Genomic DNA, 19,167 nt, shown 5'->3' with positions numbered 1-19,167 from the left:
AATGTTATTTCTTAGTAAGCTCGGCTTTCTACATTCAGTAAACATTTTTAAACGGTTTATATTTTTGCTAGGATCCTCAAGTACTTTTATTAAAAAAAAAAAAAATTCCATTAACTTCCAACATGACTGTGTAAGACACAAGAACATATATTTCTTTCCAAATGTAAACAAAAGCCAGCATGGTCTTATTAGGTGTGAGAAAAATAGCTGGAAATGCAAACGCATTCTGACACCACCTTCCTCTCCTGGACCACCTCCCTCCCCCACCCCACCCCCATCCCAAACACAGTGGATTCCATCACTGTTTTTCCTACACAGGAGAGGGAACTACCAAGGCAGAGCATCACAAAAACACACTCCTTAAGCAAAGTTAAATCATCTAAGATATGTCCTCTCTTATGCCTGGTTTTGAATTTTTCTATGTAATCTTTTCTCTTTGATCCTATATTCCTAAATTTTCTTGGTAGAATTCCTAGTTCTATCATTTAGCCCATCTTCTTTTCTTAACATTTGCCCATATTTACTCGTGCGAGGTAATTCCTATCACTAATAGTATCTATCCCTAAGAAGCTCACACGAGGGAAAGATTTGTCCCAGGAAAAACAGACTGTATTCTGTGCATATAAATTAGCAGTGGCTGCAAAAAAGAACAGAGTCCTTGTGACCTGAAGAACACTAATGTTCAATATGGAGTACACTCCATGTGTATGCTCTGCACAAAGCAGCATTTTGCTTCTGCAGTCTTGAGGAAGGACCCTGTTTCCTCTCAGTCTCAGTCACTGTTCTCTCAGTCCCTTTTTGTCATTCTGTCTTTCTCTCACCTGCCTGCATTCAAGGCACCACTTCTTGCATCACTTCCTTCTTTACAACATTTTATCAGAAACATACATTTGCATAATCTGCCAATCTATCTTGCTACCACGTCCCCAAATGTTATTTTAAGTGCTCAAATTTGCCTTCTTAAAAAAAAAAGCTAGCAGTGTTTTCTAGAAGCTGTTATTTAATACCCTGAGTTGCATAATCTCTTCCAAAGTCTCAATGGACAGACCTAACCCCAGCATAAAGTCAACACAGACAGTGATTCCTATAGCTCTATGACCTGAGCTACTTGACTAATCTCTGATTTTGTTGTTCCTCCACTGATACACTTCCTTTTTGTCTGGTAGGATGTATAAATATAAGCCCTACAAAGGGAACAGAAAGGCGATGAGGAAACTGTACAAAATTCAGATACCAGTCATGTGCCCTGGTGATTGTTTTCAGTTAAGTCACCTGTCAAGTGGTTCTGATGCAAACTTGAGTGTGAGGGGTGATGGAAAGATGTTAGCAACAGCTGTTTACAGAGTACCTACCTACAGCAAGACAAGGTACTACGAACCCTGAAAAAATGCATGGATGAATGTCCCCTGATTAAGGAGTACAGGTTCAGTGTCATCCCAGCAGCATCTGCAGAGCTTGAAGCCCAAACAGGGAAGAGGAAGGAAGGTATCCTAGAAAGATCCATGTGTTCTATGGACACGGAGTACTATGGCTCCACACTGATCAAGTAACAGCCTAAGATCAGGGTAAGAGAGGGCTGTGACTGCACCCAAGGTATGCCCTTGCCAAAGCCATGGTCCAGAATAACGAGCCTTTTCGAGCTTCAGATTCTTCCCCTAAAAACTGGTAACACCTCCTTTATTACAATGCTTGAGTGAGAACTGAGATATGTCTGTAAAAATGCTTAGTGGCATATCAGATTCAGCACCCCCTGCTGCCCATTCATATTACTGCACCTCCCCCGGTAAGCGCCCTACAACCACATTGCTACTCAGTATTTCCCAAAGGCGCTGAGCACTTCCTTCCTTTGCTGGTCTCCTCCTGCCACCTGAAATGCTCTCAGCATCCTCAACTGCACTTGTAGAAATGCTGCGTACAATGACAGCATTTCTGTCACCCGAGTTTATTGAAAACCTTCACTACAGGGGAAGGGGTGGAGAGGACAGACTTTGGAGCATTTATCACGGTGTACAGCACTTATTTTCTCAGTATCTGTTAAATGTCTGTCTTCTCCACGAGACTATCAGTTTTGTGAGAAAGAACCCGGTCTATTTTATTCACATTTACATTCTCCTTAATGGCACTTAATATTTGTTAAATATGTGAAACAAGTAATAATTAAGTAACCAAAAAACTAAAAGAATGGGGCAGGGGTGAAGATAAGAACAAAACACGGTTTTATAGAAAAGTTGGCTTGATAACTAAGTGTTGAAAAACTGAAGATGAGAAATGAGAGGCAGAGAGAAAGACCAAAAAGACCTCTTTTGGTCTGAGGTTTGTAGGGTCAAGAGGTTGGTCAAGAGGTTTGTAGGGTATAAATTAGGTCTTAATGGTAGAAATAAAAAATAAGAAGCAAAATCAAGAGGTACCTGAAAGAAGTTAGGAAAGGACTGGGAAGTTTCAAGACAGACTCACTAGATAAAATCTGTTGGTGGGTAAAGGAGCAAGTTATAAGGGTAGGGAGCTCATGAATTTACCATTAGGTGAGGGAAATTCAAGGGGTGGGTGAAAATGTATTACAAATGTCTAGTAGGTGGTTTGTCAGCAGGTATAGTGTAGAAGTGACAGCTTAGGGAAAAAAGCAATATGTCCCTAGAAGGGATTCAAACCTCCCATGTTCTCTTTGGAAAGGGTATGGGAGGGAAGAATGCTGAGACAGTGAAGGAGATAAGTAAGTCATCAAATGATGGATATACAGTCTCCATAATTAACAAGTAACCAAAGAAGTCAAGGTCACAAAAGTGAGGGAAGCAAGAATTAATAACAGGGGTCATCAACAGTGTTGAAAAGTTAAGAAATCACAGTGGATGCTGGCTTCCCTGACTTGCTTCTTAAAAAAACAAACAAACAAAAAACCGTGTGAACCTCAAAAGAGAAGTTTCTCTAGAGTGGGAGGGGCAGAAAGGAGGAAACAGGAGGTTGGAGTAAGAGCAATGGTGCAATGGTGACTGGGAGGGAAGTAGCCCACACTTACTAGCAGCTGAGTGTAAAGAAAAATAGCTTGAGAGGAAAGTGATCACTTTATTAGGATGACCAATGACATACTCTCGTTTCAAAGCTATGTTTCAAGTGAGTCTCCAGGAAGGAAATCCGGATTGGAGGGCAGATAATACTGACAAAGGAGACAGGCAACAGTGACCTCGTGTCTGGATTAACTTCAGAAGAAAGACGAGGACATCTTTCTACTTAACCACAGACAGAAATGAAAACTGGTGAAAATACAGGGAAATCTGGAGGTGAAGAAGTGAGATGCTTGTATCAGTTCACTGGCCGTATTATGCTCAGGGAATGGGCCAGAGGCAAAGTCATGAGGTAAGAGTCAGGGGATGGAATTAAAAAAACAAAAGAAGCTTGCAGCTAGCTGGGGGGAAAAAAGCCCAAAGCACTGGTCACTCTCTACATGGAGCATGAAGACAGCTTTTCTGACATTTAACATTTTCTAGGGAAATCATGATAGGTGTTACTAGCTTCCAAAGACAAAAGGCAACATTTTTACAAGCAAATCTTTCAATAGCCTACAAGACTGGTTTACATCAATTTTTTGTGCATGTAGAAAATGTACAAGTCTTTAAATAGCAACATACACATGAGAATAAGGTCAATCTCAGAAAATGGACCACATATTACCAAAGGTATCAGTTAAGTTCTGCTCTTTCAATTAAGTATCAAAACACTCTGAAGTTGCATGGCTGTAAAAGCTCAAAGAAAGTTTTAGTCGCTCAGTCATATCCGACTCTTTGAGACTGCATCAACTGGAGCCCTCCAGGCTCCTCTGTCCATGGAATTCTCCAGGCAAGAATACTGGAGTGGGTAAGATTTTTCCAGCCCTAGGGATTAAACGCAGGTCTCCTGCATTGCAGGCAGATTCTTTACTGTCTGAGCTACCAGGGAAGCCCAAAAGATCAGTATCAAAGGATTATTCTCTTGTTGATACCCTGAAGGACACATCTGTTGGGCAGGAGAAAGAATCCACAGGACAGTCTATGGAATTCTAGCCATCCCCTTTCATGCTCGCCCACTGCTGTCCTTGAGTTAAGAAGGTCACCTCCCTGTAAACTGAGTTCTGAAAATCTTATCCTCCAAATCAATCAGTTTTCTTTCTTCAGATAATATCTCAAACTCACAAAGACTTAATTGATTTTAAGAGCAATTAGGAGGATACACATCCAAAAACTCTGGAAGGCTTGTTGTATTGATACCACAGCGATTGAAATATGTTCCTTAAGCCAAATGTTCTGAGAAGGGAAAACTGGAATTAACTGGCCTGATGTTAGTCATCTTCATTTCTTTAGAGTAAGTGACTAGAAATGTTGCCAAAACTTGTGTGTGAGTTCATAAGGATGTGACCACGGTGGTGAGGTTATTAGAGCTGTGAACTCTTTCACCTTCAGTCATTATTTCTTTCAGCTGAAGCATTCAATGGACCATATTATTCTGTATAGAATAGGATAAATTTCAAATCAATGTTACAGCAGGAATAAGCCTTGGGCTGGTGGAGGAGAATGGGTGTGCACACTGCGGGGAGGCTGTGCTAAAGAAGGAATTAACAGCAGCTTCTCAGTAGTATGACACCTGACCTGGAGTAATTTTTTCTAAATCAAGAGAATCAGGGACTCCTATAATTAGACATTTAAAGGAAAGCTTTGTACAATAATAGCTTGTAGTCAACAGTATGGCCAAAATGAGGCCTTGATCCAACAAACTCAGAGCATCCTAGGAGCATTATGGCTGTCAAGCGGATTAATTATAGATACCACTCCTTTGCTTTCAAGCAAAACACGCAAGACAAGGATGACAACTGAATCACCAGAGATAGTATCCTTTTTTTGTTTTTTTTTTGCTAAACATCACAATGCCCAATACTCCTTACTTTTGGAATTTATCTTATAATATCTAACCTAAATTTCTACATTCTAACAGGTAAAGCCAAGCTAGATGACATGAAAACTGCCTTAAATGCATGTGCTCCATCAGAATGTTCTCTAATGTCAACACAACTGCATTTCAAAACCATAAGACAAGAGAACTAAAATAGCATTAAGAGCTAATCCAAGGGCATCATTACCTCTTCATCTCCTCCCCAGCCCAGTTTCACAAGGACCACAGGTTCCTGCCATTTCAGGGCATGGCCCTCTCCATTCCCAGAAATCCTATTTGAAGCAAATATGTATTTTCGGATAAACAGACTACCTTTAGTAGACTCGATTAAAAAAGAAACCAATTAAACCATGTGTATATAAAAATTCTAGGGTATACAGAATTAGTTCACTTTTCCAGTCATCTTCCAATGACAAAACACTATCAGAGAAGGTTCACAGACAGGTGTGGTTGCGAGTTAAAGTCAGAGGAGAGATAAAGCTAATTTAATTTAGATCAAGAACTGGAGCCTTTCATTTACCCCGCAACTCCCTAGTCACAGCACTATAGAAATCTGGAAACATAAATGAGTTAAGTACACTGAAATAGTGTTCCTTTCATGTGGCATATTAATTTCTTGAAAATAGTCAGGATTTCTCCCGCCACCCCCCACCCAAACCTTGTTTCATCCAAAGGTCTTAGAAACACTTCACAAGCATTCCTTAAAGCTGACAATCAATCCAGTGTAAAGCCAAGTATGACTCCTATTTTCCTAAAAGGAGTACAGCCATTGCATTCATGGCGTTCCCCTCTCACTGCTGGGCCTCAGTGCGGGGGAAGGGTTGTGGAGACAGTAAGATGGAGAAGACTCTTACACACTGTGGCCACAGGTGCAGGCTCTAGAACTAGAAAGCATGAGTTGGAATCAGGTCTCTAACTTGGCTGCTCTACTCCTCCGTTTTCATCATCCAGAGTACAGAAATAAGATGATTATCTACTTCACAGAATAGTTAACTCATGACAATATAAGAAACCCAAAGTGGGCTGTTATTATTCTGAAGCGTATGTGGCATAAAAGCTTTTTCAAAAAGTATGATCTCTCTCTAAACCAACAAATAAGTTAATTTTCCAAGAGTATATCATCAAACTGACGTCTAGGTGACTAACAGATGGGGACCACGACGTGACTGACATTTCCAACCGAAATTACCCAAATCCATAGCTTGATTTCAAATCCATAATGCCAACAAAATTCTCAGCTAGTTTAAATCAGTGGCCTTCAACCCTTAAGGTATATGAGCACCACTCATACAGCAAACTACAGGAGAGAGAACTACAGACAAGGGCTGCATCCCTGAGTTTCTGAACCACCAGGGCGAGAATGGTGCCCACGAAAGCGCATTTCTCATGACTCCTCAGGTGACACTGAGCTGCTGTTCTATACTTGAAAAACCGTCCGTGAAGATCATCTAATCTACACTGAGACAGACACACTCAAAACTCAGAAAAAATAAATAATCCAAAGATATATTTACAACAAAGACACTTACCCAGGTGGATCTGCTGGTAACAGAAGGACATTATAGTTCAAAACAGTGTGTGAGTGTGCACACAAGTGTGAGTATCCACAATATTTATATAAAGGTGATAGTGAGTCTCTTCACTGAATGATTGTTGTTGCTAGTCGCTAAGTCATGTCCGACTCCTTTGCAACCCCATGGGCTACAGGATTTCCCAGGCAAGAATACTGGAATGGGTAGCTATTTCCTTCTCCACGGGATCTTCCCAACTCAGGGATTGAACCCATGTCTCCTGTTTGGCAGGCAGATTCTTTACCACTGAGCCACCTGGAAAGCCCTCACTGAAATGATATATTTCCCCAAAAAACAAAGGCAAAGTCAAAAGAAATTTGTTTAAACTCTACTCAAGACAGGCATAAAAGTCCTATATAATAAGCCTAGCAATGGATACAACTGTTTTTTTCTTTCTTAATGTAATTTTAGAATCTTCAATTTTATAATGGGAGGAAATTGTGTCGCCTACAAAGAGCTGATCAAATACAGATTTAAAATAATGACATTATTAACCAGGAAAAAAAAACAAAGAGCAAGAGACCTAACATCCCTAATGAGCACACATTACGAGTTAATGTGATTACTTGTTAAAAGGCAATAGATCACCAGTGTTGGGCACAATATGTTTTCAGGTAAATAACCATCTGACAAAGCAAGTCTGCAGCCTTCTCCAGGAAGCAGATATCAGTAGGCTTGATCTCCTGGACTTATCATTTGCATGGGAAATAACCCAAAGAGCTCACAAAGCATCAACTCTATGGCAGGTTTCAGTAAAAAGCCACAGGATTTTAAATTGCTTTTTAAAAGATGACTTCTCACCCACCGTGCCCCATATTTCTCAAGGAAATAAAAGCAGAAGTCCTAAAAGCGGGCCAGACGGAAATACAGTGTCTGCACAGCCCTGAGTCCACAGCATCTGAAGGTAATTTCTGATTGTAAAGTCCTCTTCCTCGCTCCCTCTATTTCTCTCTAGAACACTCAAGACCTGACAGACGAAACTTCAGCAGATTCTCTATCATAAAGAGTGTGAGCAGCTAAACTAAGACATTAAAAGGAAAATAACAGATGCCACTCTACAGCCTGTATTAACTACCGCTTACTGGATACATTCAAATCCTTGAGAATCGAGAGTAACCAGGTAATTTTATATCTAGAAGTATTTGACAAGCGTACGTATTTGCACTATGATGTGTGTGTATTTTTTTTTTTCAAGTTTTCTTAAGTTGGAAACCTTTAATAGCAGTATCAATCTGAGTACTTAAATGGAATATAAACTAAAATACAAGCTACATTAATGATGCTGGAGATAACCATTAACTTCTTCATTGAAAATAAATTATACAGAACATGGAAGAAAATTCAAACAGTCTTACTTATTTTATCTTGAGCATAAAATGAGATTTGCTATAGTTAGGGGGAGCTGAAGTTCTTCATGTCAAGAATACTTGATGAACAAGCAACAGTTTATGAAAAATGAGCATTCTCAAAGTATAATTTCCAAAACTATCAGGGCATAAACAAAGAAAAATGCCAGTAGCAAGTAAGGTTAAGTGGGTTATCTTCTATCAAATTCTGGGGTTTATTTAGTCATTTTTTTTTTTAAGTTAAACTGGTGAGGAGGTGTATGATGTAAACCTTAATTTGTTTAATGTTCAATAATAAAAGGATGGAAAAAAGAATTCCACTGACATTTGGGGGAACTTAGAAGTTTTTTCCTTGGTATTGAGGTATCTGTGCTTTAATATTACCATGTCTTATATTTAGGAATAATATTTTCTTTAGAATCAATTCCATTGGTTTTTGATGAATTCAAATTTTACAAATTCCATTTTAAATTTCAAAACTTAGATGCCAAATACTTTATTCAAGTTAATACATTCAAGTCAAGTGTTAATTTCCTTTATAGCTGCCTGTTGTGGTATAAAAACCTATGGGTTTTTTTATACCAGGCAAGGACATGATCTTGGCATTTTATTTTAGTTACCATTATACAGTCTATAAACCTAGAAAGTATGCCTGGGGTATTTTGAGGAATGCCATCTAATGACTACATAGAGAAATCATTTCCTCATTTTTTTTTAACCATTTAAAAAATTTTCCCTGAATGATAGTCAAGAAAACATACGTGAAACTTTAAAATTTACAAAGCAAAGCTGGAAAAGAGATGCACGTGAGTTAAAATATTTGCAGCCAAAGAATACTCTGTGAGGCTGATTTTCAAATGGATGGCAGAGCAATACAGAGGCAGAAATACATTCCAATTATAAAGGGAAAAATTTGTTTTCTGCTTTTTATTTAACAATAAATTTTATACAAGTGATTTTATACAAACTTCTTTTCACTTTTTACTTTAAAAGTCTACTATGCAATTATCAGTCATTTCTCCTTAGAACACTTTGAAGGTACTAGAGAGAATGAAGTCCAGGAGTAAGGATTGCTATAGGAAAAGTGACTATGCATAAAAACAACAAAGTCAGAAGGTAAGGAAATGACACTGGAGAAGAATAAAGCATAGCCTAAGTATTTCTGTTCTAGGTTTTATGTATATGCATTTTTGCCTAAGATCAAAAATGTTCTATAAGAGGCAAACATTCAAAAATAAGAAATACAAAGTAACCACATCTTCAAAAAATGTTCTCCAGACTATTTTACTGTGCAAATAGAGTATCTGCCACTATGAAATATTTTGATTTGGTTTTTCTGTGTTCTTTACTAACTGCCCCAGTGAAGATCAGGCACCTCAATTTTTAGAGAAGTCCCGCCAAAAATGTTACCCACAGAGATGAGGGCAAAATCAGATAGCAGGCACCTGAAAATAATCATTCCCTCCATCCCCCTCTAGGTAGCAAAGAGAGACACGAGCCATGGACAACCTCACCTCTGTGGCTGGGAACAGCAGCCAGTGCAGCAGAGACTACAAGATTACCCAGGTGCTCTTCCCACTCCTCTACACTGTCCTGTTTTTTGTTGGACTCATCACAAACAGCCTGGCAATGAGGATTTTCTTTCAAATCCGCAGTAAATCCAACTTTATTATTTTCCTTAAGAACACAGTCATTTCCGATCTCCTCATGATTCTGACTTTTCCATTCAAAATCCTCAGCGATACTAAACTGGGAACAGGACCTCTGAGGGCCTTTGTGTGCCAAGTGACCTCCGTCGTGTTCTACTTCACGATGTACATCAGTATCTCATTCTTAGGACTAATAACTATTGATCGCTACCAGAAGACCACCAGGCCCTTTAAGACAGCCAATCCCAACAATCTCTTGGGGGCTAAGATTCTCTCGGTTGTCATCTGGGCATTCATGTTCTTAATCTCCTTGCCTAACATGATTCTGACCAACAGGAGGCCGAGTGACAAGACTGTGAAGAAATGCTCATTTCTGAAGTCAGAGTTTGGTCTGGTTTGGCATGAAATAGTCAATTATGTCTGTCAAGTCATTTTCTGGATTAATTTTCTAATTGTCATCGTATGCTATACGCTCATTACCAAAGAACTGTACAAGTCATATGTGAGAACAAGGGGTGCTGGCAAAGTCCCCAAGAAAAAGGTAAACATCAAGGTTTTTATTATCATTGCTGTATTCTTTATATGTTTTGTTCCATTCCATTTTGCCCGTATTCCCTACACCCTGAGTCAAACCCGGGACGTCTTTGACTGCACTGCTGAGAATACTCTGTTCTACGTGAAAGAGAGCACACTCTGGTTAACGTCCTTAAATGCATGCCTGGATCCATTCATCTACTTTTTCCTTTGCAAATCCTTCAAAAATTCCTTGATGAGTATGCTGAGATGTTCCAATTCTACATCATCTCCATCCCATGACAATCGGAAAAAAGGACAGGACGGCAGTGACCCAAGTGAAGAGACACCAATGTAAATAAACTGAGGTAATATTTCAGTCTATTAGTGTATAGAACTCCCCAAAGGCAAGCACTATGTGGAAAATATTAACATTGACTAAGAAGTAGCCGAGTTAGTAACAATAACTCTTGAAACAATAAATAGAAGACTACGAAAGCAATTGTCATTTACTTGTCCAATACTGAAAGCAATCTTAAGAAGCAGAGAAGTAACCTAACATGTAGCTGTGTAGTAAAACAAACTGCATCCAATCACCATGCCACATGCAAAACTACACACAGGTTATGATAAAAAGCGTTTTGACAAAATGGGTAACCATATAATAATAATGTATATGTAATTTTAAAAAAACATTGATCACAATCCTATTATGAATTTATTATAATCAGCTAAGAATGATAAATCTGATAAAATCACACCAATTATTATATACTAATACATGTATATATACTTATACATGCTTATAGATATATATATATATTGCAGTCCCTTAACCAAATGCTTACCTATGCAATATTCTTTATAAAAATTTAAGTAATTGAGACATGCAAAGAACAGTAACTACTAACTTTCAATTATGAGGAAAAACTTAAGGGATTTAAACTAATTGAAATGGTAACTGATCAGATTAAAAGGTTTTAAAACTACCTTCTCAAGAAAAACAGCAGAAATAGCAAACTTATTAAAACAGAGTTATTTTACAACATTCAAATACCAGGAACTTATGGATATTTCCTTAACAGCACAGAAACTGGTTTACTCATATTTTGATAACTTTAGTAAATACAGTACCATCATTGATACTGATCTCTATTAACTAGCTTCTAAAAACTGTGATTTGGGCTGATGAACATTTCCCCTATGAGAAAAACAAATTAAATATGATTATGCAGTTGAACAGTATGAACATTAACAGGAAAGTGATGAAAATGTTGGGAATTACCTGTTTGTCATGTGTGTATATAATAAATAATTTACATTAAACTCTAAAGCACACTTTGTTGGAATTTCTTTGTTCAAAGTTATGAGATACTATAACTCATTTTCTATACTCCTATATCAAATGAACCTATTTAAGAAAGGATAGTTGCCAATATTATCCTTTTTATTACATGCTATTAGGCAAAATCTATTTTGAAGGTGATCTCTCATGTCAATTAGTTCACTGTTGTTATTGTTATTTAGTTGCTAAGTCATGTCTGACCCTTTACAGTCCCTGGACTAGAGCACACCAGGCTCCTCTGTCCATGGGATTTCCCAGGCAAAAATACTGGAGTGGGTTGCCTTTTCCTTCTCCAGGGGATCTTTCCAACTAAGGGATCAAACCTGCTTCTCCTGCATTGGCAGGCAGGTTCTTTACCACTGAACCACCAGGGAATCCAATTAGTTCATACATAAATGAAAAATTAGGTCAAACTTATAATGTTGTGAGATTATACACAAGCCATATTGTTTTCTTAATGTAAACAAAACATACATCACACTTGGAAATGGACATGATTTATCAATTATTTATGATCCTCAGAGGTGATTCCCAAATACAAGGCAGAGATACCAATGTCTAAATATAATGTGAGAAGAAATAAAAAGGATTAGCTGTAGTAAAAGGAAGTTCACCGAACTCCAATATAATAGATTCTATTCTACTAAGTTAAATTTCAGTACAAAGCTGAGCTCATTTAACTCTCTGCTAAGTCGTTTCAGTCGTGTCCAACTCTGTGCGACCCCGTGGACGGCAGCCTACCAGGCTCCTCCGTCCTTGAGAGTCTCCAGGCAAGAGTACTGGAGTGGGTTGCCATGGTATCTATTCTCAAGCAGCCACATTTCCTTCTCTGGCACTTCTGCAAGTGAGCACTGGATGTCAGTGGAGACACACACAGAGCCATGAATCAGAAAAGATGCATATTCGACTTACTGCTAGGTCAAAGGCAGTAGCCATTTCTGCCAGAGAGACCAACGCAATTCACTCTAATATCATATGAGCAAATTCGTTCTGTAAGAAAACCAGGATATTTGAGCTGGAAAAGAAACAAGGATCAACAAATCTGACTACCTTACTTTGAATATGGGAAACATAAAGGGCAGATCTACTCCTCAATCTAGCCAAGTCAACGGTAGATTGGCCACGGGTTAGAGCTGGCCACGTCATGCTGCCAGGGTTGCATTAGGTGTCGGAAGACTGCAAGGCAGGCAGAGATTTCCTGACTAATCTTTCATTTGGGATTAAACTCATTCACGGATGATGATTTCAATAAGAGAAAGAACCAGAAAAGCTAACGGTGTTACAATACTTTTGCAAAACAAATAAACAAACTTGTTCAATGTTTGGAATTATCTAGGTTATTATACATAATATGAAAATTTTACATTAAACTCTAAATCATACTTAGTTGAGGGTTTTTATTCAAATACATTAGAAGCATATACTCCTTTATCAAATATCAAACTGAACCCATTCAAGATAGATTAAGAGATCACTATTTATGGAGTGCTCATTTTACACAGAACATGTCACTATCTCTAGCTTTAGGAATTTTAATATACACAATATATCTCTCATTTCACAACAACTTCCAAAAGAGTGAGAGAGAGACACCAAATTTTGTAGATACAGATTCAGAAGATGAGACAGACAAAACATAGTCTTGCCCATAAAAGTGGCTAAGAAGTCCAAATGATGCTGGTTACTGGCACTTTCTCCCAGTGGTTTCTTATATAAATAGTCTAAAGCAGGTGTGACAAATTTTAGCCTGCAAGTCAAATCTAGCCCAGGACCTGATTCATACAACCTGTGATTTAAGCATGGTTTTTACACTTTCAAATATTTGCAGGAGGAAAATTGGAAGAATAAAACTTCACACTGCACAAAGTTGTATGACATTCAAATTTCAGTGTCTGTAAGCTTTAATTAGCACACAGCCACACCCACCCAGGTTTTATCTATGGCTGACTGCCTGTTACAACAACAGGGCGGAGTAGTTGTGACAGATTGAGGGGCCACAAAACCCAAATATTTACTACCTGGCTGTTTAGAACACTGACAGCCCTGCACTGGAACCCTAAAACTTCAAAGAAACGCACTGCACAGAGAAAGAGCCCTCTCTCCAAGCATCTCAGTGTTTCAGCAGCTTTGCACTGAAAACACCTGTAGGTTCCTCTGGCTTATCTAGGTCATAACGGCTGGCTGGTAACATGCAAAGTGGAAAGTGGGATTACCCCGATGCTGGTGGGAGCAAAACATGCAAATATACTTACAAGCCAATAAAAGAAACAGCCTGACTTTAACAAAATAAGTAAATAAAAATGGGAAAGGGGCAAGAGAAATCAATTCCCAAGAGAAATACAAATAGATATTAAAAATATGAAAAGATATACACCCTCATTAATAAACAAGTTTATGTTTACATGACATGGCTTTTTTCACCTGTAAATTTAGAATTGGCTTAAAAGATTTTTAACAATTTTGTTGGATAATCCCACTTGATGAGACAAAAAATGAGTACAATCTTTCCGGAAAACTTTTTAAAATACCACTCAACATTTCAATGCATATCCTTTGATCCAGAAATCCCACTTCTAGGAAACTTTCTATAAATATATGTAAGAATAAATACATAAAAATACATGGAGTGGTATTTGCTCTACAGCATGTTTTTCATAGAGAAAAATTGGAGGGAAAAAAAACTTAAATGCCCAAAAGCAATGGCTTATTTAAACTATGATAACTTTATATAGTATAACCCTTTTTAAAAAATTGTTAGTAAATCTTCATATACTAACATGGAATGAAGCAAAGATCCAATATGTCAATAAATATAAATATATATATACACACATATACATATTTGCACACCACCCCATGGAAAAGAAATGCAAAAGCGTAAAATGGCTGTCTGGGGAGGCCTTACAAATAGCTGTGAAAAGAAGGGAAGCGAAAAGCAAAGGAGAAAAGGAAAGATATAAGCATCTGAATGCAGAGTTCCAAAGAATAGCAAGAAGAGATACGAAAGCCTTCCTCAGCGATCAGTGCAAAGAAATAGAAGCAAACAACAGAATGGGAATGACTAGAGATCTCTTCAAGATAATCAGAGATACCAAGGGAATATTTCATGCAAAGATGGACTCGATAAAGGACAGAAATTGTATGGACCTAACAGAAGCAGAAGATATTAAGAAGAGGTGGCAAGAATACACAGAATAATTGTACAAAAAAGATCTTCACAACCAAGATAATCATGAAGATGTGATCACTCACCTAAAGCCAGACATCCTGGAATGTGAAGTCAAGTCAGCCTTAGAAAGCATCACTACAAACAAAGCTAGTGGAGGTGATGGAATTCCAGTTGAACTATTTCAAATACTGGAAGATGATGCTGTGAAAGTGCTGCACTCAATACGCCAGCAAATTTGGGAAACTCAGCAGTGGCCACAGGACTGGAAAAGGTCAGTTTTCATTCCAATCTCTAAGAAAGGCAATGCCGAAGAATACTCAAACTACCGCACAATTGCACTTATCTCACATGCTAGTAAAGTAATGCTCAAAATTCTCCAAGCCAAGCTTCAGCAATACATGAACCGTGAACTTCCTGATGTTCGAGCTGGTTTTAGAAAAGGCAGAAGAACCAGAGATCAAATTGCCAACATTCGCTGGATCATCGAAAAAGCAAGAAGAGTTCCAGAAAAACATCTATTTCTGCTTATTGACTATGCCAAAGCCTTTGACTGTGTGGACCACAATAAACTGTGGAAAATTCTGAAAGAGATGGGAATACCAGACCACCTGACCTGCCTCTTGAGAAACCTATATGCAGGTCAGGAAGCAACAGTTAGAAATGGACATGGAACAACAGACTGGTTCCAAAACTGGAAAGGAATACATCAAGGCTGCATATTGTCTCCCTGCTTATTTAACTTATATGCAGAGTATGTCATGAGAAATGCTGCAATTCATGGGGTAGCAAAAGTTGGACACGACTGAGTGACTGAACTTTCACTTTCTACTGTATATTAATGTCAATAACTGAATTCTTTAAACTTTTTTTCCTTTTATAATAAAATTATGAAACTGGATACTAATATAAATATTTCAGATAATAGCGTAAATTTATTGCTTGTTGCCTGGAGAATCCCATGGACAGGGGAGCCTGGTGGGCTGCAGTCCATGGGGTCGCTAAGAGTCAGACACGACTGAGCGACTATCCCTTTCACTTTTCACTTTCATGCATTGGAGAAGGAAATGGCAACCCGCTCCAGTGTTCTTGCCTGGAGAATCCCAGGGATGGTGGCGCCTTGATGGGCTGCTGTCTCTGGGGTCGCACAGAGTCGGACACGACTGAAGCGACTTAGCAGCAGCATTGCCTGTTTCCAGTTATATGTAGAGATTTTACAATACCAAATTTATGTATACAAACTACAGTAATGTTAAACTGCATAATACATTTTAGATTACTACCACCTTGGGTTAGGGCTTCCCTGATAGCTCAGTTGGTAAAGAATCCTCCTGCAATGCAGGAGACCCTGGTTCAATTCCTGGGTCAGGAAGATCTGCTGGATAAGGGATAGGCTACCCACTCCAGTATTCTTGGGCTTCCCTGTGGCTCAACTGGTAAAGACTCTGCCTGTAATGTGGGAGACCTGGGTCTGATCCCTGGGTTGGGAAGATCCCCTGGAGAAGAGAAAGGCTACCGACTCCAGTATTCTGGCTTGAAGAATTCCATGGAGTCCATGGGGTCGCAAAGAGTCGGACACAACTGAGCTACTTTCACTTTCACTTCGCTTTCACCTTGGGTTAATTCAGTGTGGGATTTTAAACACTTTCATATAATCTGGGAAAGTACCATGGTATCCTTCGATGGGAAGTAAAAGGCTCTTCTATGAGTACAGGAGTTCCAACTTTGACTTTCATTTCAACTGAAAGCAAATACTTCCTCATCTTTTCAATCATTATTTATATGGTACTGGTCACATCGACAGGAACTTTATACTGTCGAGTTTGATCCAAAAGACAATCCCTAAGGAGATGACAAATTCTTCATTTATTTCCATTTGGCAGGCTTCTAATTTCTATTACTTTTCCTTACATATTTAACTCTCTCCTGATCATACTGCTGTGAACCAATTTATGTTTTCAACCAAGTACCTCACTCTGAGACAAAGAGTTTCACAAATCCATGAAAGTGGATTATACCTCCTCACTTAGCAGTAAGAAACACCCAGCTCAAAAACTCCAGAATTTGATAAGCACTCCCACACTCATCCTGTCTCTGGCAGTCAGAAGAGAGAGGGGCTGGTTCCAAGTGGGGGCTCTGGAACCAAACTGTGTGGGTTTGCAGAGGGCTTCAGTTGCAGGACTTTGAGCAACCTGCTTAACACCTGCGATTCCATTTTCTCATCTGTAAAATGGGACGGATCTCTGAGCTTGTTGTAAGAGTTCAGTTCAGTTGCTCAGTCATGTCCAACTCTTTGCGACCCCATAGACTGCAGCAGGCTGGGCTTCCCTGACATTCACCACCTCCCGGAGCTTGCTCAAACTCATATTCGAGTCGGTGATGCCATCCAACCATGTCATCCTCTGTTGTCCCCTTCTCCTTCTGCCCTCAATCTTTCTCAGCAACAGGGTCTTTTCCAATGAGTCAGTTCTTCACATCAAGTGGCCAAAGTATTGGAGCTTCACTTCAGCATCAGTCCTTCCAACTCAGGACTGATTTCTTTAAGACCACATAATCACTTAGAACAGTATATAGCTAGTGTGATTTCATTGGTTTTGACTAAATTCCCTTTGAGCTTGATGAGATTTTAAATGTTTTGTTTAGGAACCTGACAAATCAGAATAATTTCTAGGACCTTTCATGGTATATCTTCTTTGATTCACTCCTTTAGTCAGCTATCCCCACAGGTATAGAGAGTACTCCATTTTTAATTTCACTTAACAAGAAATGGACTAACATGAACCACTTGACAAGCGTTATTCAAAGCACCTGGCAAACATTCAAACATTTTTATACCCTTAACAACCCAATGAAGCAAATGCTATTATTTATTTTCATTGTTATGAGGGGGCAATGGTTTCATAGAGAGCATAAGTAACTTGACCAAGGTCACAAGAAAAGTAAGCTGGAATATAAGGAAATGAACCCAGGCACTCTGGCTCGCGAGCACTGCTCCTGTCCCATCACAGCCTCTCAGGTGCATCATCAAGGCAGAGGACCCTACCCCAGTGGGCACCAGCACTGCTGTAAACTAAGAGACCACTGGCTAACATGTATGAAGCACAGAGACATAAAGGAGTCTGTTGGATATTTCCTATGGTCAAACATTTTGAAACCTACATTTAAGATAAGATACTTCTGTAACTCTAGAAATGCCACCATAAATCAGTTCCTCTTTTGAGGTTTCCTACTCTTTGGCATTTTGAAATTTGACCAAAAAGTGATTTCCAGTTTTCATATTATGAAATTAACTTATACAGCATTTCCCTTGTTTAAACTGAAACTATCCCAAACCTACATCTAAATAATGCAGCCATCAGGAAATTTATACTTAATTACATAGGTCTAATCCCTCTATTTAAATTTTTGTAAGTTTGTTTTTATTCTCTACTGAAGCAAACAAAAGGATATATGTTTTAATTATGTTCCATAACATTAATAAAACTCAAAATCTGTATTTCCAAGAAACAATTTATCTAATTCAAACATCAATTTTTCTTTTCTTTTTAAATTTATTTATTTTAATTGGAGGCTAATTACTTTACAATATTGTAGTGGTGTTTGCCATACATCGACATGAATCAGCCATGGGTGTCCACATGTGTTCCCCATCCTTAACACCCCCTCCCCCCTCCCTCCCCATCCCATCCCTCAGGGTCATCCCAGAGCACCAGCCCTGAGCACCCTATCCCATGTATCGAACCTGGACTAGTGATCTATTTCACATATGATAATATACATGTTTCAATGCTATTCTCTCAAATCATCCCACCCTTGCCTTCTTCTCCAACAGAGTCCAAAAGTTTGTTCTTTATATCTGTGTCTCTTCTGCTGTCTCGCATATAGGGTCATCGTTACCATCTTTCTAAATTCCATATATATGCGTTAGTATACTGTATTGATGTTTTCCTTTCTGACTTACTTCACTCTATATAATAAGCTCCAGTTTCATCCACCTCATTAGAACTGATTCAAATGCATTCTTTTAAATAGCTGAGTAATATTCCATCGTGTATATATACCACAGCTTTCTTATCAATTCCTCTGCCAAAACACCAATGTTTAAAACTGTGCCACCACAATGGTAGTTTCAACCCAAATTATTAGGCATCCTATTCTCTCAGAAAAATGTCCAGTGGGATACTGAATTCTCAGAATTCACCGAAAATGCTCGATCAAGCCAACACAACAGTCTAGTCCAATCCTGTGGTAAAATTCACAGCAAGAAATATGAAATGAAACTCGCCATGGAGAACTCCACATTACCTCATAAGATCTCCTGATTTCCTCATTCACTTTATCTGGTGAGGAAACATTTCTTCATAGACAACAACTTTCTCCTTACAAAAGCAGCAATTACATCCTTTCAGAAATTTTACAGAACTCGGCTCAAGGTTGATGAAATTCCTGAAATCTTTAGCACTTTGCAAAGTCACAAATACAGGAAGAGAGTTCCAAAAATGGCTTTCCCGTAAGTAAAATAGTGTATTTCCATTTAAATCTGCAGTTCGTTCACCAGAGCAGTGAGTAGCAAACATTTTTTTCATACCTCACCCGTAGTGAGCACTGTTCTAGGCGCTCATCTCAGTCTCTAAGCACTGAAGCATGCAGTGTAATTAAA

At 38.6% G+C, this 19,167-nt stretch overlaps 2 protein-coding genes across 24 annotated transcripts in view; one reads left to right on the top strand and one right to left on the bottom strand.

The window, feature by feature from the left end:
- The window catches only part of P2RY12 (purinergic receptor P2Y12), a 50,483-nt gene extending 39,154 nt beyond the window's left edge, over window positions 1–11,329 (top strand). The window contains exons 2-3 of one of the 2 annotated variants that reach the window (XR_015160282.1): window positions 7,444–7,608; window positions 9,313–11,329. Coding sequence is in view for 1 of the 2 variants with exons in the window: in XM_086390619.1 (XP_086246745.1) it covers window positions 9,335–10,354 (1,020 nt within the window). In the remaining variant the exon portion in view is untranslated. Of the gene's footprint in view, window positions 1–7,401; window positions 7,609–9,312 lie in introns of those variants that run through there. The other variant, XM_086390619.1, reaches the window with a different exon arrangement.
- The window catches only part of MED12L (mediator complex subunit 12L), a 364,655-nt gene that overhangs the window by 82,881 nt on the left and 262,607 nt on the right, over window positions 1–19,167 (bottom strand). The window lies entirely within an intron of this gene.

Source organism: Bos grunniens, chromosome 1, assembly GCF_055505025.1.
Source record: "Bos grunniens cultivar Pamir isolate PY7600 chromosome 1, Bosgru_T2T1.0, whole genome shotgun sequence".
NCBI classification, from domain to species: Eukaryota; Metazoa; Chordata; class Mammalia; order Artiodactyla; family Bovidae; genus Bos; species Bos grunniens.
Note: the sequence above shows the minus strand (reverse complement) of the source record. Positions and strands in the feature narration are given on the sequence as shown.